At 42.6% G+C, this 19,659-nt stretch overlaps 1 protein-coding gene across 1 annotated transcript in view; it reads right to left on the reverse strand.

The window, feature by feature from the left end:
- Nucleotides 1–216: 216 nt before the first annotated feature.
- Nucleotides 217–19,659, reverse strand: part of LOC139223503 (phospholipid-transporting ATPase IH-like) — a 34,229-nt gene continuing 14,786 nt past the window's right edge. The window contains exons 2-31 of the mRNA XM_070855427.1: nt 15,970–16,092; nt 15,429–15,518; nt 14,786–14,866; nt 14,530–14,637; nt 13,839–13,967; nt 13,572–13,675; nt 13,426–13,473; nt 13,038–13,102; nt 12,750–12,831; nt 11,937–12,087; nt 11,642–11,839; nt 11,452–11,565; nt 11,300–11,359; nt 11,046–11,212; nt 10,775–10,846; nt 9,869–9,942; nt 9,645–9,748; nt 8,698–8,879; nt 8,049–8,300; nt 7,706–7,883; nt 7,507–7,609; nt 7,145–7,290; nt 6,967–7,026; nt 6,752–6,879; nt 6,170–6,305; nt 5,104–5,127; nt 3,208–3,273; nt 2,965–3,068; nt 2,709–2,874; nt 217–604 (exon numbers count right to left, since the gene is read on the reverse strand). Coding sequence (XP_070711528.1) covers nt 323–604; nt 2,709–2,874; nt 2,965–3,068; nt 3,208–3,273; nt 5,104–5,127; nt 6,170–6,305; nt 6,752–6,879; nt 6,967–7,026; nt 7,145–7,290; nt 7,507–7,609; nt 7,706–7,883; nt 8,049–8,300; nt 8,698–8,879; nt 9,645–9,748; nt 9,869–9,942; nt 10,775–10,846; nt 11,046–11,212; nt 11,300–11,359; nt 11,452–11,565; nt 11,642–11,839; nt 11,937–12,087; nt 12,750–12,831; nt 13,038–13,102; nt 13,426–13,473; nt 13,572–13,675; nt 13,839–13,967; nt 14,530–14,637; nt 14,786–14,866; nt 15,429–15,518; nt 15,970–16,092 — 3,597 coding nt within the window. The 3' untranslated portion in view covers nt 217–322. The remainder of the gene's footprint in view (nt 605–2,708; nt 2,875–2,964; nt 3,069–3,207; nt 3,274–5,103; nt 5,128–6,169; nt 6,306–6,751; nt 6,880–6,966; nt 7,027–7,144; nt 7,291–7,506; nt 7,610–7,705; nt 7,884–8,048; nt 8,301–8,697; nt 8,880–9,644; nt 9,749–9,868; nt 9,943–10,774; nt 10,847–11,045; nt 11,213–11,299; nt 11,360–11,451; nt 11,566–11,641; nt 11,840–11,936; nt 12,088–12,749; nt 12,832–13,037; nt 13,103–13,425; nt 13,474–13,571; nt 13,676–13,838; nt 13,968–14,529; nt 14,638–14,785; nt 14,867–15,428; nt 15,519–15,969; nt 16,093–19,659) is intronic.

The raw sequence follows: 19,659 nt of genomic DNA on the forward strand, positions 1-19,659 counted from the left end.
CGCGGTCCTTTTAGAGCCATCCCATAGGGCTCTGTGCCTGACTTGGCTGCTGACTTGGGAATGGTTGTGAAGGTCACTTTCAGTATAATCCTTACAGCTAACTACAGCTAACTGCTACTAGCGACATAGGTCTGTTACTTGACTCCCAGAAACATAAATAAATTAGTTTTGGTGACTTTTGGATAACTTTACTCTCCAGTTCTTCTTGCAGTGACCTGGTCAGCGTCTGGACCAATTTACTTGTTAAGTTCCACTCCTGATGGATGCCACTGTATCTGATATCAGGATATGAGAATTAAAAACAACACCAGTTGGAAATAAATTAGACTGAAGTCTCCGGCCCCGGCCCGCTGTAGGCGTGTCCCCGCTTTGACTGGCGGGAGCCCTCAGGGAATAGGAGGAGGGGGGTGAAGGTGCTGTAGTCTGGTGTTCTTTGCCAGCGTGTGAACATGACTTTCTTTTTAAAGGGTTCAGACCTTCGAGGGTTCGGAACGTTCCTTTGGTTGCCCGAGCCTCGCCTGTGGCTGCCGGCCTTGGAGGGGGCGTGGAGGGACGCTAGGGGGGTGAACTCAGACAGGTGGCCCTTGTAGAGTTTATCGGCATTCTGCGTGGGTGCAAAGAGAAGGAAGAGGGCGTGAACACAGTGAAAACAGCAGAGGACTCTCAGAGAGCAGCTGGAGGAGACACTGTTATCTCAGCTGGCTGTTCAAACTGTGCGTACACACCTTTGTGTACTTTTACTTTCTAGAGACAAGACACTTCCCTTATAATTTAATTCATCAAGTATTGCATTGTCTTTAATCTAAGCTGCCAGCTGTGATGATGATGTCCCATCCACTCTGCTCAGCAAATTCAATACATAAAGAATATGTATGTATATATAAATGCATACTGAACCAAACCAAACCATGCAAACAGAAAGATTACTAATAAACATGCAGAAATGTTCAGCCCACTGTGAGGAAACTTCTCTGGCTCTGCAGCAATGCGTCACTAGAGGGCGCCAGAGCTCCATGTAAGGAATCACCAGGGTGGAAGCGCTTTATACAAAACCTTTTTAAACCCTCACCAAGACACAAAAACACGCAGCAACCCATGTGTTAGTCAGATATAAGTCAAATCTGTGAAACCAAACACCACAGCAATGTAAACCCCATCACTGCAGGATGTTAACAGCACCCACCATTACACACACACACCGTGGCAAGGTGAGTGTTTACCGTGCTGAAGCCCTCTAGGCTTCTGTGACAGCTACTCCATCTATTAAGGAGTCAGAACTCTGGTAGGTCAGGACCATGTCAAACCGTTTATTATCCCTCACAAGCTGTGGACGCAAACGCACACACACACACACATACATTGATACATTGATGATTGATTTCTAAAAAGGCATTCATACAACAACAGGCAGAGGGACAGTTCCTCTGCCAGATGCAGATGAACAAACATGCATGGCTCAACAAAAGAGTAACTTCATGCAAAACAGTGGTAACAGCAACAGGATACAAAAAAAAAAAGAGAGAAGGATTCTATAGGAGGTAGAAGAAGGAGGAAAGGCAGAGGGTCACCTCTAGGAGGGCTGGGTTAGAAACTGATTCTGCTGGAAGTCTGAGACAGCATAAAGATGGTGGAGGGCTCGGAGGCAAGGCACCGACGCTTAGTCTGCCACGGAGGAGAGTGAGGGGAAGAGGAGGAGCAGGGGGGAGGAAGCAGGGCAGAGGGAGGAGTGAAGAGGGAGAGGGGAGAGTTAAAGCTCCGAGGAACAGTCAGATCTGTCAAAAGTGCCACATGATCAATTGAAAGCAAAAGAACTACAGTTATAAAGGAAGGTGGAGAGAAGGGAGCAGTTTAGGACTTTAGGGTTGTTCAGGTCATCGGGGGGGTGAAGTTCCACTGCAAACACATTTAACAGAATCAACATAACTGTGCACATCTAGTTGCTTGGTTGGTTTTCTCCCAGAAGGGTCACCACAGCAATAATGCAGACAGCCATCCATGTTCTGCACCTGCACTTCAAACAGCATTAGTGCTGTGCTTTTCAACAGCCTTATTCCAGACCCCAGCAGGTTCTCATGTATTATTGTTTTGCTGATTTATTCAATCCTACTGTATTTTCTGCATTTCATGAATTAGACCTCAGACCATTATGTCCATTATGTTGATTACCGATCAATTTAAGGCATCATGTCGTCGTCCTGAACTGTAACAGCCTTCAATTCAAGTATTTTGAGTTCATGATTCGAAGTTTTAGTGCTGACATCTTGAAACACACTTCTTTTCTTTGATTTTATAACTTTAATTTAGATGTGAACTCAACTCTCCCTGTGTCTTCTCTTTCCTTTCCCCTTCATTTAAAGCACTTTGTAAGTTCTGATCTGTAAAACGCTGCAGAAGTAAAGTTTATTACTAAGAAAACAAAGATTTTTCACGGCAGAGGAGCCATTAATTTTGAGTGTTACTTGCTAAAAACACACACACACTATCTCTCTACTGTGTGTTTTTGGTTTAGAGGTAAAGAGGCACTGCACACAGAGACGGGCGGACTGACTTACATCCAGCAGAGCAGGGACGTAGCCAAAGCCAGCATACATCTGCTGACCCACAGTCATCAGTTAGACGTCTCACACACCTCGTTATCACAGATCATAAACAGTAACGTATTTAGGTTTAAATAAATCTACATTAAGGACTTCTACATCTACACCCACCTGTATGCGCTCAGTGGTGGTGGGCCACAGCGCCCTGCAGATGACCTTCTTCACCACATCTGGCAGCAGACTGGCTGCTATCAGAAGGATTATGCTGAGCCAGGCCGGACCGCTGGATAACATCTGCATGAACACATAGTACATCCTCTGGTAGTTGAGGAACGGCCTGTGGGAGAGACGGAGAGAATATATTTCTTTCATGACTTTTTTAGGTTTTACGTAAACATACGTGAAGTAGAATTCAACAGAAGCGTACCAGATGATGCCGCCCCACAGCAGAGAGAAGACCACAAAGAAAATCAGTGAGCCCCAGATGACAAAATGGTTGATCCAGGTCCAGTAATGAGTATCTAGAGCCAACTACAAGAGAGGGGTGAGAGATGTGAGCTGTCAAACTTCAAAGCTCACTTTAATGACACCAGTGAGGCTTAATCTAGCCTTGCTGTGGCACTTCTGTGATTGTGGATCCTGTCCAGACTGTGTGTGTGTGTGTGGTTACCTTAAATGTAACAGTGAAGACTAGCACAGTGAAGACCAGCGTCCCAAATGTCCAGTTTCCAAACATCTGCAGAGGCAAAGAGATACATTTCAGTGAAAGGCTTTCAGTTCATTACATCGTTGGTTAAATGCAGTTCACTTTGGGTGCTTTACAGAATCACATAACCAGATAATAGAGTAATACTGTTTGTTTAAACCTGCATTAACATGCATCCCAGGTGACGTGACAATTATCAGGTCGATTCCAAGTAACAAGTAACTACAGGCTTGGTGTTAAAGTTGTGCACAGAAATAAAAAGTGCATATATTCAATGAGGAATCAATCAATCAAACAGATGGCTCAGACAGAAATATCCAGTCCAATATGGATGAGAAACAGGTGAGATGAGGTGTTTTTAAATGACTTTAAAAATACCAGATGAAGAAGATGATGCGCATGTCAACGGCCATAGTGCAGCATTTCTAACTGGACAAATATTGATTAGTCTTAAAGAAACTTAAAGACGGCCAACGTGAAGCAGCGTATAGGGAAACTTTAGTGCTGTAAAACACCATGTGCCATCAGTGCAACTTCAACTTTGCTTACAGCTTCACTCATTTCTGGTAATGGCAGATAGTCCTGTTGTTAGCAGTCATCTTATGCCAAGGGTTCATATTAACAGCTACACGGAGAATCTTTAGTGTCTTCAACACAGTACACATGCTATGTATTAGAGAGCGCTACAGTTTTAAACCCCACACATAACGCCAATAAGAAAACGACGGCCATAGGATCATACTCTTTGACAATTAACACGCAAGACGCATTATAATATATTAACATTTCATTTTTGCTGTTGTTTTCTTACACGTGTTGAATCCATGAGAAAGGATCAGAGGTGTCATATGAGTAAATTAAAGTGAAAAGAATATAAAGCATGAAAATGTAAAAAAATTAAATGATGATGTTGAGTTAAAACACAGACTTTGGTCTTGTGCTTGATATTATAAGATAACGCCAAGACAAAACCAGTGGCCCCAAAATGTTTGGTTTGCTATTATTAAAATAGAATGACAGAGATATCATAACGGTAGGGTCCTTGTTTGGTCCTTCTTTCTCTTAATTTGGGCAAGTGAGGAAATAAACAGCTATTGACCAGGATCTTATTTTCACACATATTTTCATTAATCACATTATAAAATGGGAAAAATGGAAAAAGAACATTTAAAGACTTCAAGCACTACTACATGATCAGTTCACACAAATGTCTGAATAACGATACTAATGACAATATAAGTTTCTACCAAGACAAGTGAGACGAGTGAATGTATATATCATAGTTAATATGGCACCAAGAATCCTAGCTGGCTCATGAATTATTGATTTTATTGTTCTCAAATTCACCTTTTATTTTCTGTAAACATATGAGAAGCTTCAGGTTCGATGCAAACATTAAACATGACATGCCAGCATGTTTGCATCTCATTCGGTCCTGATGGTGCTCCGCCTCCGCTATTTCTTGACTAAGTAAGCTAGAAATAGTCGTGATGGTTCGGAGAGAAAACCGCAAATGTGACAATGTCCTTCTGCTCTAAAAGGAGCACCATCAACGGGAGGAGAATTAGATTAGAAAGATGGCTGAATGTCTCAAATGTCATGAAGGCAGGAGTGCAACTACTCTTCTATACTCATTTATCCCTTTGTTGTAAAACACACACACACACACACACACACACAAGATGGGTCACTACACAAAAGCCTATAGCTGATGTGTCTACAGCAAGCACTAAGGGCTGGACATGAGATGAATGGTGAGGGGATTATGGGTAGTTTGGTATCAGGCTGTGTGACAGGACCGAACAGGAAATTGGAAACTGAAACTAGGAAGAGATGACAGAGAGACAGGGACAGGCTTACCATCTGTGTGTTGGTTGTCATTAGCTGGGAGGAGGAAAGAGAAGCAAAAAGAAAAAGCAACACAAAGGTAAGAGGAGAGGAAGAAGAAAAGGAGAAGGCCAGAAGACGAAAATCATAAGAAAATAAACAACAGTTTTGTGGCTAGAGAAGAATAAAACTTCAATGCATTAAAAAAAAAAAAAAAAAGGTGAGAATGAAGCAACTCAAAGCAGTCCAAAAGGTTTCTGGGAGAGTAACGCTGCTTGAAAATGAAAGGAAACAAATAAAGAAACACAGAGGAAGATGGTGGAAAACCTGCCATGCTGTTGCATCTTTGGATGTGAACGGTCTGTCAGGTGTCGGTCCTTTTGTTGTTGGATTATATCTGCTATGTCATACACAGCAGAACAAAGGGATTTCTACTAATTCACTGGTGAAGTTTTCCAAATATCAGGTTATTAACAGGCTTATTATGAGGGAATATGCCAGATAAATAAAAAAAAAACACTGGTATATGGTGCTTGCAACATTTACTAAATACTGTACGCCTTCAATATTAGCTGGTGCTGCAACAGGATAAAAATATTACCTTTTAAATAGAAAAGGACACTTTCAGATGCTTCATATTAAGAAATCCACTAACAAAGCAACTCCGTGCCCATCGACACAAACTACAATTTATACACAGGGTGATAAAAAAGTTGGGTCAAGATGAGATTTAAGCCACAAAGAAAGTTTTCCTTGGTTTATGATTATTAAAAAAAAAACACATTCCAAAAAGACTGAAGCAGACAAATGACAAGAAGCAAAATATAGATGTGTTGACAGGTATAAGCCTACTGAGAATGTACTAATTGACTAATTACAATGGGGAATCAAAAGCAAAATGTGTTCTGTTGAAGTATACAGGCTACATATATATCGTCTATGGGCTTCTATTAGAAACTGTGCCAGTCAAATACACGACATGTCGTCATCAAGCTGCCTGTGGATGTTTGTACTTTGAGAGATGTGCCGTAAATGTTGTCCAGGACAAAACATTCCTCTCACTGAATTAATGGGGTTGTCGTGGGCATGTGGGTGTTACCTGTCCGTTGCTGGTGAAGGTCGTGTTGTCAAACAGGAAGTAAGCACCGAAAAACATCACGATGGCATCATAAACACCCAGGACAGTCCAATATATAAAGATGGGCCACCGCAGCAAAGAGTTCTTCGCAATATCTCTGCAGAGACAAACACAATAAATGATTAAGCAGCTACACGTCAATTACTACTACAATTACAAACTACAAGTTATTGATCAGTGCTACATTAGCTGCCTCTGGAGGGACCTTACCCTGAAACGACTGTAATGAGATATTTTAATTTGATTTTGGCATGGCATTAAAATGCAATAGTTCATGTATATGTGACTGATTTATAAAATACTAAATGTTCCAAGACTATCAATGCAGCTTCAGAACTTTCATTACTAAAGACAGTGTGTGTGTGATTTCTGTGGTTTACACTGTAAAACCTTGAGTTTTCAATTTGGAACTTGACTAAGTGCTCTTGGAGATGGTGAAACTCCTACCTGGACTGTTGGTAACAGCATTTCCACAACAAAAATTAAATATCCTAACAAGTATGTAATCTTTTAATGGTTACAAACCCTGATACCATCACTAACCTATAGAGAGATGGGTCCTTCTTCAGGATGTCCATGTTAATGTGCTGCTCTATGAGACTGTAGAGCAGAATGGGCAGCGAGGTGAAGCTGATGTTGTACAGAGTCAAGTAGGCTGTGTCATACAGCGGCTGGGGGAAGGCAGTGTTTGAGTTATTCTCTCTTTTGTCGCTTATGCTTATTTGTTTTGTACAAAGCGTGTGTTTGTCTGTACCCACCTGTTGTGAGAAGCCACAAAAGAACTGGTACAAGAACTGGGGGAAGATGAAACAGACATTCTGGGAGAAGAAAGAAATTCTTGTTGAAGTTTGCAGAGATTCAAAAATATGCAACTAAAGAGATGAAAGGTATATATAGGGTTAGAGTGACCATACATGAAATGAGCAGACAGGCTACCTTGTAGAAGAAGTATTGCACAAGTTCAGAGATGCGTATGTAGTAATAGTGTCCGTGCACTAGCAGCATCTTCTTGAGGTGTTTGAACTTTGGGATGGCGTAGTCGCTGTTTCTCACCGCCTGACGGCCCTCCTTACCCATGACGCCTGGAGAGGCAGGTAGAGGCTTGTCATTCAAATTACATAATTGAGTACATGTACAGTGGAAAGAGTGTTTGTTCTCACGTTCATATTGTGTGAACAGTGTAGAGGCAGGTGCCCTTTTGGATTATCCCCCAACTTCAGGTCATTTTTGGGTGTTTTTAGAGGGATAGTGTTTCAGCTTTGCAGTGCTGGATAGACAAACCTGCCCAGAATACTAACCAATGCCAACATGGGCCTCCAGGATCATGCTGACATCATTAGCTCCATCTCCAATGGCCAGTGTGATCGGGTGTTCCTTGGAGGCTTTGATCAGCTTTACAATCTAGAAACACAAGTCCATTTGCACATATGAATGAGGGAGTCTGTCAGACACTGCTCTAAAAGCCTGCTTCCTCGTTGTCTGTCCACATCTTTGTACCTGTGCCTTCTGGAGTGGTGCCATCCGACAGCACAGGACGGCGCTGCAGTTGCGGCAGATTTCTAGGAAGATCTCTTTGTAGTTCCCTGAGTTTGAGTCCTCCTGGGTGGGCCTCATCACTGCGGAGAGCGTGGCTCCATCAATGATCAGCCCATAGTCAGTACAGTCACCTGATAAACTGGACAAACAGGGAGGGGGGAAAAACTCATTCAGCAACAACAATACACTTTCTTCTATTGTTGTCTTATTACAAAGAAGCTAAAAACTGATCAGACAAAATACAATTTTGCTTCTTTTCATTTTAAGTATTGGTCCATTTCCCTGAAATCACACACACACACACCCAGAGAAGGTGTCCCTGGTCATGGCTCCTTGCTGCCTCAGGACGGTCCTGCTCAGCTCAAACAGGACATCATGAAGGCTCTGCTCCTCAGTGCGTTTGGTGGTCAGCTCCAGGATCTGGGTGTTGCGGTGAAACAGCTTGCTGGCATAGCAGGTTGCAGCCGCCGTCTCCATCTTGTCCCCAGTCAGCACCCACACCTTTATACCGGCTTTGTGGAGCGACTCGATGGTATCGGCTGCTTTCTCCTGGAGCCTGTTGTGAAGCAAAGCAGGAAAAGGAGGGACATTTTAGCGGCCTGTACAGTATGACAATACTTGGATCCTTTACTCTGTGCCTCTTTCTGTACAGGATGAGCTGACTTGCAGTGCCCTCTGGGCCGACAATCCCTTTTAAGCCAGCACTATAATTGCTTTAGTAGCAAGTGTGCGAGCGGAGAGCTGAACTGCTGTTTGCCCTCGCTCAGTTTGATTCTCTCAGAAGTGGGGCAGCACTTGTTATGGCAGCAGCACACACAGAACCATGAGTTAGTGCTTAGGGGTCTTTGAAGTGCAGACATTTAGGTCCAAAAAAAGGCAAGCATAACACCAAAATGGTTGTAAAGCTTCTATATAATTAAGAGCAAAATGATCCTCTAAAAGAGATCCTCCACCTGTCCTCCACAGCAGTGGCTCCCAGCAGTATCAGGTCTTTCTCAATGAGGTCGTAGGCCTCAGCCAGTCGTTTGTCTCGGTCCTGCAGCGCCAACTTGGCCCCGCTCAGCAAGTGGCAAACCTCCTGGTACTGTTCGGGACTCAGAGGGCGATAGGCAACACAAAGCGTCCTCAGGCCCTCCTGGAGGAGATGTGAGATTCAGACAGGGTTAGAAGTTTTTCCAATGTGCTTCTTATTGTTTCTTCATGTTCCATTTGAAATCCTATTGCACACCGAAACAGAGAAATCTGCCTGAGTTTGCTCCAAATACGTGTGTGATGTGCAACTGCTCTTTCTATCTGAGCCTCGCCAGTACACCAACCCACCGTAGGTCTTTGTGTTTGCACTGAAAACTACGATCTAACAGCTGCACCACCACAAGTGAGGTCTTCCTGACCTGGTTTCCACGGCAGATTCAGTTCACTTCCTTTAGTTGGTCTGAACTGAGCTAAAACCGTCACCCTCAGATACTCTTACTCTGTTAGTATTCAGCTCTGCATTTTGGAAGTTATCATGTTATCATTATATTATGTGCACACCCCCCCCTCGAGCACAAGACTGGAGTGATGAGGTTCTGAAATACATCTTAATCAACCGCAATGTCTGACAGCTGACAGGAAAAAAATGCCACTCTATTCGAAGCCACACTGGACCCTGCAAAATCACAGAACAACTGTTGGATGGAAGTGGGCCATGCTCCACTGATCCACTTCCTATGGTAACCATGGAAACTGACGTGCTCATGCACTGTAACTGTGGAAACCAGTGAAGTCGCACAATCGTTGAAACTCTCACAAGGTGAATCATGGACCAAGATAAAAACACTGTCTGTGATTTTACTAATATATAGAATGAGACGCAGAGGGAAAAAAAAACATGTGCATGTGTGTGTGTGTGTGCTCTCACCACTGCGTTGTGCTCCACCCGAGCTTTGACCTGTTCTACCTTGCCCGATATAACCCTGGGGAAGATGGAGGAGTCTGCACCTTTACAGAACAGATAGAGCTCACCTGCTCACACACACACACACACACAGGCAAAAAAAAAGAAGAGGGAAAAGTGTGTAAGAGAGAAACCACCCACATGAATCTAACGCTACACATGTATATTAACGGTCTGATGTGTCTTACCAGTGCTGGACCTGACAATGACACTCATCCTCCTCCTCACTGAGTCAAATGTCAAAACCTCCAGCAGCTCAAACCTGAGAAACAAAACAAAATACACAATGTTGAAATTAGTAGTTGCACTAAAGTGAGGAAAGTCCTGATCAAGTTCTTTTGGAGTAATAATGGGTTACTGGGTGGGTTCTTATATTAACCTGATTAAATATGTACCCGACACACTGAATTAACAACTGTATCCTTCTAAATCTGGCACACCTTCTTGATCCTCATTCAAACCTACAAAGTGAGCTTGAATTATTGACACGATATAAAGGAAAGTTTAAGTGGGAGATTGCCTGTGTTGCCAGCATTGTCTGTCATTTTAGCCAGGAACTGTTGGCTGAATGTTTTGTAACTGCTCTTTAATAATGAGAAAAGGGAGATGACAGAACTGTTTCTGTAATGAATCTGAATTTTGCCAACATGGGTGTCAAAACAGGGTCAATCAAATCAGTGTCTGCAGCCAAATGCTGGCACTGTAGAGCCAGCTGTCATTTAGTGCTGCAGCGTTGCTCTGCTGAAGTGGACAAAACACAGTGGGGGCGCAGCAATGGAAGAATCTGATTTTGATCTGCTGATGATTCATCATCTCAGTTCATCACTGTTCTATATTTATACTCATGGTTGTTATGCTGCTGGATTCAGTAGTTACTTGGCTACTAACCACTTGTTGCGGTAATGACGTAATATTACAGTAATGAACACGCAGTTGAAATGATCAAGATGAATAATCGAATCGGACAAAAAAAAAAAAAAGAAAAGCAACAAAAAAAAATGTAAATAACATCTAAAATGAATGAAAAGTTGATGTGAGAACTGTTGCAGAGGGTTTAAGAGATAAACAGCACTGTTTCAAAGGGACACACTCACCTCTCAATCTCATCCTCCCTATTCAAGAGCTCCATGTAGCTGTCCTTGAGTCTCAGATAGGTGAAACCGAGCCTGCGGCACAGAGCAAAACAACATTACTGGAAATGGAATGAATGAAATGACTGTGTGCATGTGTGTGAAAAGAAATATGCCAGAGAAAATGTTTCTAGATTCTGTGTGTGTGTGTGTGTGTGCAGATGGCTCTATTTGCAATTCAACAGTGTGATCATCACTGGCTGTCTGATTGTGTGTGTGTGTGTGTGTGCTCTACCTCTTCATGCCCTCCACCAGTGCCACCTCATCTGGAGATGAGGAGATGTAGAAGGAAGTGGACTTGCCCTGGTGGATGCCATGTTTGATCCCATCCACCGTCTCCTCCTCCTTCACCTGCACCGTGTGGCACAAGCACAGCGCCCGGAAAAACAGCTCCTCGTGGTCCTGGGGTGGATGGCCAACACGGTGTTACCCTAATGCACTAATGCACACACATACACACTCACAGACTAATACTGAGGCAATGCTCACCCTGGCCACGGGACCCGGTGATGTGTCGATCATGTCCACACCAGTTGCACCAGGCATCACCTAGCAACAACACAAATTAAGTAAATTCAAGCATGATAACGACATTAAAGAGACGACATGTAATCACAAACGTCCACCCATCAGGTTGTTACCTGTCCATTACAGATGATATGAGGTACATAAACGTGTCCGTCCACGCAGCATTCTATGAACTCCATGTTGTTCTCTGTAAGAGTCCCCGTCTTGTCCGTGAACACGTACTCCACCTGGAAAGCAGGATAAGTGTCACCGCAGGAAAAGTGTGTGTGTGTCTGTTAATTAAAGGAATTGAAGTGTTGCTACCTGTCCCAGCTCCTCGTTCAGGTCTGACGTGTTGACCACCGCTCTCTCTCCCAGCTCCTCGTCAAACATCTCATCGTCCCACATGATGAAATAGGAGCCCAGGAACTTCTGCATCTCCACGGTGACGTACATGGAGACAGGAATGATGTAGTTAAAAAGAACCATGAAGGCCAAGAAGTCTGTGAACGCCCTGATCACCTGAGGAAGAGGAGGAGGATGCGTATGAGAAGGCAAAGAGGGACGATGAAGAAATCTTTTTACTTCCAGATTGAAGGAATGTGATTAACAGACTTACAATGTGTCTCTGTCTCTCTGCTTCTGTCCTGTCGTTGTACCAGGGCTCGTCTTTGTTGGGGTCGGCCTGCCAAACATATTTCAGCACCGTGTTGACCAGGGCCTTGCTGATGAGAATGCACAGGTAGACCACCAGGTAGGCATTCATTGACCTGCAGGAGGGAGAAGGGGAGCAATGAGAAACATGGCAGCTTCAGTAGTTAGCAAAGAGTTGTGTATAAACAAGAGGATATATTAATAACATAGACAAATTCCATATTTTTATTCCTACACATCTGCACAAAGAAAGCTGGACGTAGATTGTAAATCAAGGTAGACACCCATAGATTCCTGGATTCAGCCTGCATGATACATACATCTTATTGAGCGTGTGGTGTGTTAGCATGCATCTTGACCCATTTTTACTCCACCACTAACCCAAATTAAAAATCTCTCTGATCCACAGATAGAAACAAGGCAAACCTAAGTGCCTGGATTCAGAAAGACAGTTAATCAGACCCACACTGGTACCAAGTGTAAATGTAATCCACCTACAGTCGGTCTCATCTAAAAGCCATCTGGATACAAGACGCATGTCAACACCAGATGGAGAGAAAGTGGTCCAGTAAGTGCAGTGAGCCAGAGAGACACGAGGACTCTCAGCCAGTGAATTAATGAAGAAGTTAATAGATGGATGGAGAGATGGGTAATAAAATCTAATCCGAGCCAGTGTTAATTGAGAAAAAGCATGCAGCCAGTGACTGTACGTGGATGTCAATCAATGCTAACAGGTTTATAATAACACAAATATGAAAATGAAAGAGAGAGAACTTACTTTTCCACTGCAGAGCGTTTCTGAGACTTGGACTGGTAGTTGAGAGCCATTTTGGTTTCCATGCCAGTGTAGATGGCAACCGCTACATGGAGGCAAGGGCGGGCGTAAAAGTTACTTCTTGAGAAGTAGTTTGACAAAACAAGAGTGGAGTTTGCTCAGTTGTCATGGAGATATAGGCAACCCATCCTTACACGGATCACTTGATGACAACTAAGCAAACGCCACTTGCTGAGGAAGACAGTTGAAAGCTCTAGAAAGAGCAAGTAGGCATGTAGCATGTGACATTACCATAGATGTGCTGAGTGTTCTTGAGTGTGGCTCCTCGGAGCAGCAGGTTCTCGGATCCCAACGGCCTGCAAAGACACAACAACTCATGTGTAGCCCGTTTCATCTCTCTTACTGTGAAGGCGTCGTTGTTGCGGTCTTCTTTAATCCTATTACACATAAGCTACCTAACAACAGAGTCCTTATTTTAAGAGTAAACCCCTGCTAAAGTTGAGGGAAATATCAAAATAAACAAATTTAGAGGCATTTTTATCAGTGTTTGTGAACAATTACACAACAGAGGATAAGTGGACTATGACTAAATATGATGGAAACATAGTGGAGGACTGTACAGTGGCATTTTGCTAATAGTTTGATCATATTCCTGTGATATCTCAGGGCTTCAGGTTACCTGGCCACTGGCTCATTGTCCATGTAGATGTTGATGCGGCCCACAAATCTGTGTAGGACAGCAGTGAGAGAAAACATGCTTCAGACATTTTGTTTTTGGCAAGACAGCTTATTGCAGGTGCGTGCTTGTATGTTTATTGCACTGACTTGTACAGGTCCGGCTGTGGTTGTTCACATTCGATAGTGGCGTGGATGGAGTCGACCTCCGTCTCGGTGTTGTAAGCTTTGGTGTCCTGCACTGCATAGTATGTCTAGGAAGAGGGAAGGAGGCCGGACAGGAAGGTGAAAATTGATAAATAAAAAGACAAAAATACATGAGTTTAAAAAAGTGGCGTTGCAGAAAAGGGAGAAGGATTCAAGGAGACAGTAGGAGGGAAAGTTGGCGTGACGATGCTGCACACGTGACGTACACACCTTGTGGCTGCTCTCTCCGTCAAGACTGGCTGTAGTAACGAAGCAGGTCCCGTCATCTCGAGATGTGGAGAGAAGGACGAGGTCACAGGGAAAAGTCTCATCTTCTTTCACCAAGACGACGTCTCCTACCTGAGACAGACAGACAGACAGAAAGACAGAGAGGAGGCATCCTCACTTTGAGTGTTTTACACATCAACAAACCAGGGTTTGTTTGTTTGTTTGTTACTACGTCTGACCTGCAGTAGCCTTTCTTTAGCCGAGATCACAAAGGGGCCTGATGAGGGGTAAAAGATTTGCCTCTTATCCTGTTAGCATTGCTAATGCACTTTCTACTAATGCAGTCTGCCTAACTTAACCTTCTGCCTTGCCACCTGTAAACCTTTGAAGTTCAGCCAACAGTCGCGCACATTTGTTCTCACACAGGACTGTTGATCCTGCAACAGATCGTCCGCATCTGTTATTTTCGCTGCAGTTCCCCCTCACCGAATGCATTACATAACATATATTAATGTAACACACTTTAAAAGCTAAATTGCTCTCAAATGTGGTCCTGCACACACACACACACACACACACACACGCACAGCTTAGTAGCAAGAAAATCCCTCAACATGAGCCAATAAAACAAATGCACCAAATCTCTGTTCCTGTTTCATTGGGTGAGAGTTTATCTGGTGACACACGCTCATACCTTGAGCTTGCGACTTTGTTTGCGGACCACTTTCCCGTGCTGCACCACGTGGACTGGACACTGGTTGACGGAGTTGTCTGCTTTGTGTCTCAACCAGTCCTCATAACCCTGACAGAGGGAAACAGAGAGAGAGAGAGAGAGAGAGAGAGGAGGTGGGAGAGGGGGGGATGTTAAAGTAGTGTAGCGTTTTAATGTCGATGCCAATAAAGCAGAGTGAAGTTAATTTAAAGCAGTCATGAAAACCTTTGGGTCTCACCTGTTTAATGGCAGTGACAGTGATGACAAAGAAGAGCGGCAGTCCGCTGGTGATCGGACTGGTGGGAGTGTCGATGATCAGCTACAGTGACACACACACACACACACACAAACGGGGAGAATTAAATGGCGGACAGAATAATAAATCAAAATAACAGGCAGCTTTAAAAAGGGGCCCACAGTGATATCTGACCTTAACAGGCCTCTACAAGGAGGTAATAAGAGGCACAAAACACTGACGGGCCTGATGTCCTCCTACACTCTCAAACAAACAATGGCTCTTTTGATTCCATTTGGTGCAACTTTATACCTGCATTCACCTGTTCTACTATACTCCTGGAACAGGGGAATGAATGTAATGAGCAACACTTGCTTTTGGTTTCTCTTTGAGAACGATATTTTACAAAAAAAGAGTCGCATGAATCTATGAGTGTACATGTAAGGGATCTAATAATCCTTATGGGACAACGATAATGTTGCAGCACCTACTATTAAGATGTTTAAACAAATGCAGAATATATATAACACAGTAAATTAAAAAGAAATCTATAAAAGTATAAATCGATTTAGGTAAAGACACTTTAGAGAACTGGAAGGACAGTAAATGCAATTAGTGTAAAAAATAAAGAGAAAAAAGCTTTTACCTGAACCAGAAATATGATGAGAAAGTAGAAGTTGGCGACTCTCCTGAACTGCTCGAACATATTTTTAGGGATGAAGTTCCAAAACGTGTACTGGAAACACGAGACACACTGTTATCCATCAGTCGCTATCCATGTCAGATCCAATGGGAACAAGAACTTCCAAACAGAGTCAGGTGACACAAAATGAAGACAATATGTGGCTTCTTGTTGGTTTCAAATGGCCCAAATAAAGAAATAAAAAAACAACACATGCACACGAACAGCAAACAAGACGTCAAACTGAGGCTCAACAACATGAAGATAGTTTTATTTATGTAACACAGGAGATGAATAAAGCTGATGATGATATTTCACAGTATCACAGTAGAAATATATTAACTACAGCCACAAAGACCATTTTATGGTCAGCAGATCATTTGAATGTTATCTTTGAAATCTAAAATCCCCTAGTCCGAATCCTTCCCTTCATTTCGGTAACATGTTAGCAAAGTGTGTGGCGATCTTTGTGTGTGTGTGTGTGTGTGTGGGCGTTTTCACTGACCTTGGACGAGACTATTCTGTTGTCAGGGAATCTTTGTTGTATAAAGGCCTCAGTTCCTGAAGGAGGCTCCTTGTGTCCGATGTAAATTGTCCTGCTGTCCACCCAGTTCTCCTCACCAACACACTGCAGGGGGGGAAAAAAAATCATATTAAAGTTTCAGTTCAGTGTTTTGTAGGTGATCTGCAGTGAAGCTTCAGGAAAGCTCTAAACAAAACATCCCACATCTGTACCATCAACCTTAACTTCCCACTTTTATTGACATAAATCATAAGGAATAAATCAATAGATGACGACCCTATACAATACACTCCTACACACTAATAGCAGAATACTGTGGGACACACACAGAAACAGATTCACAGAGTTAGAATGAATGAGTAATTTCTCCTCAATGAATGAGAGCTTTTGTTACCACGGATACGCGGACCTGCATGTGACTCAGACTGGAATGCAGAATACACACACACACACACACACACACACACACACACACACTCCCACAAACTCAGAGATAAGACACCTGAAGGCTTTCGCTTCCTTCAGCACTGTTTTTCCTCTCATTACACATCATCAAGGTTAAAATTAAAAACTTCATTAAAAGTATTTGCCGTCAAACGTGACAGTTTGCAATGAGGATCATCGACATAAAAAAGGCTTCACATGAACAAGTCTTGACTCGTGGATGGTGCAAATCATTTTTTCATAGTCAAGCAGTAAAGTTTGATGCCTTGCAGCAAGGGGACACAGTTGCTGCCTTTTAACATCTCAACATAATGAGGAAACAGCATCACGGATCCCAACAAGAGACTTATTTACTCCATTTTCTTAAGAATGCAGCTATTACATCATTATAAAGCCTGACATGGAGCTGACAACAACTGATAGACTATTGGTGTGGTATTCTAACACTCCACGTTAACCTGAAATATCTAAGTAAGATCTTTGAGCTTTAAGTATTTCAGGCAGGATTGGACTTGCATTGAAAACACACACACACACACACACACACACACACACACACACACACACACACACACACACACACACACACACACACACACACACACACACACACACACACACACACACACACACACACACACACACACACACACACACACACACACGATCCAAGCAGTATCCAATCTTCCTACAGTTTTTCCCAGCTTGTTTTTTGATTAGTGACTTTGTCTCATCAGACCAACATGCACCCTGTGGTGTTTTAATCAATCACTATGGTGACAGAGAGGGGGAATTATGGTTGCATACATTCCTAACAGCTCTGTTTTTGTCTACAATAGAACCATGGTATCAAAGAACAGCTTTTTATGTGATATTTCTGCTTGGTGTTTTCAAATTCCTGTCAATTGCATTTTTGTTTTTTTCATGTGCAAACTGAAAACATACAACACTGTTTTAAAATGAGACCACTCATCAGCACCTTCAGTCAAAAACCAGAATGAACCCAGTCCAAAGGGCTTTCGTGTCCTCGCAGGCAGGAGCCATTTTCAAACACCTGGTCATGTTGACCTGCAGTAACCAGGACGAGGGGCAGGCCTGGACAAGACGGCTGAGCTCTAAAGCTAATCCTCCCTCTCTCTCCCTCTCCCTCCCTCCCTCCCTCCCTCTCTGACATGAAACATTTTCTGTATATGACCAATAGCAGCTGTTAGTCACAATAGATAAACCTGGTGTTAAGTTGCTCAGTTCATCACTAAACAGTCTGTCCACACACACATACACACACACACAGAGGTTAACAAGAGGTGACAGTAATCTGCTGCCGGTGAATGAGATTCAGGAGTATCAAGAGCCTGCATGGCCCACTTTCTATTCTGTCTGTTTGTCGGTCTTTCTGTCTCTCTTTAACACACACACACACACAACCGATTAACTTAAGATTACCTAGTTCATGATGGAGAGCTATTTATAACCTTTGACCTTCAAATATCTATGCAAGAGCAAGGGATGCTTAAGAAGGAAGCAAATGAAAATTGACGAACGAATAAAAAAGGACATCTTCAAGGCTAACTAACATGCAGCACATTATCTCCACTGCTCTCTTCCTCGTCTGTCTGAAGGCCAGCGTTGATGCTGAGCTGAGACCGAAGCAGCTGATTTACATGCTGACATTCACTGTTATTACAATCAGTCTGGGATGTGTGTTTCCTATAAACAAGCAGTTTGGAAATAAATATGAAATGACACCTCAGGAACATCATATCCATCACATCAGAGAGCGACCACGCTAACTGACTGATATCTGATTTAGAGTGGAGGAGGAGATGAAAACCAGATAGCACGGACAGCTTGCCAACTCTGTCGCCCACACAGTGTTACTGTTCCTCCTCTTCTCTCCCACCTGCCTGCTCCGTCTGCTTCACCCGACACATTTCTTACACACTTCCTGCATATGGAACACATACACACACAGGAGCACGCATGCACACTGTGTAATCTGTAAATACTGTCAACTGATGGAAGACGTGAAGTTCAGTATTTTATATATATTATATAAAGTGGCTCCAGGTTCCCGTCTCCCACTCGTCCTGAATCGCTGAACACAATCAGATGGCAGGAGCTAATTTTCTTTGATTCTAGTGATAAAGCCAATATTTCAGGTACTGTGCTTGATCAGCAACTATTTTAGTAATTGATAAATCATTTAAGTCATTTATCAAAGAACAAATGCTGCATGTTTTAAAATATGAGACTCGCTTCTTTTCTCTGTTTTATGTCACTTTAATTGTGTGATCTTCAGCATTTGGACAAACCAAGATGTTTGAAGAGGTAATTTTGGAAAATATGACATTCAACACCACGAGGATTTAGTTGCAGCCTAAGTCTCTCAAAAGTTAGTGCTGTATTCATCAAAGTTTATGTAATAAAAATGACAAAGACAAACCAAAAATACAAATATGATAATTACCAGTTTCTTTAAAGGTCTTTTAACAAGAATTTAAATCAGCGGGTGTTATAGAATGACAAGTGAAATGCCATTGACAAGTGATTCTTAATAAATTGACACAATAATACTGGAAGGAAACAATTAATTAATTCTCGACAATGGATCTTGAGTGTCTTATCAAAAGAGTGAGTGTGATCAGTACCTGCAGCATCTTATTCGCTTGATAAAAACATGCAAAGATCAAAACTTTGCCATGTTCACTCCAATAAAGTCTGTGAGCTATAATCTGATGTGTGAACATGTACGTGTATAATAAAAACTGCTCCTTATCTTTGTTGGAAGGAATCTCAACTGTATCATATGCAGATCAGGAAATGAATGATTATTATATGATGAGATACAGTGATTGGAGACAGATGGGCCTCCTCTCTTACCGGCATCTCTTCCATTTTGTCCTTAATGCAGCTTCATCGTTTTTCTCACCTCTTTCCTCCCCATCTCTCACCACAACCTGGTTGGCTTCTAAGCTGACAATCTCCCTCCTATCGATTTAGCTTTCATCCACATTCAAGCTTTTTACATGAAAGCCTGTCTCTGTTTAATCAAATAAAATAGCATCTTCACAAAATAAAAGCTGGGCTTATAAAATAAAACTGCCCTGTATTAGCTCAGGACTTTAGCCTTTGGATGTAACTGGAGACTTTTGGCTATTCTGGACCTTGATAATCACTTTTAGTGGCGTTTCATGTTACAGGACGCGGCAGGTTTCAGGGGTGTATTTA

The sequence above is a fragment of the Pempheris klunzingeri genome, chromosome 24, assembly GCF_042242105.1.
Source record: "Pempheris klunzingeri isolate RE-2024b chromosome 24, fPemKlu1.hap1, whole genome shotgun sequence".
Classification (NCBI taxonomy): Eukaryota; Metazoa; Chordata; class Actinopteri; order Acropomatiformes; family Pempheridae; genus Pempheris; species Pempheris klunzingeri.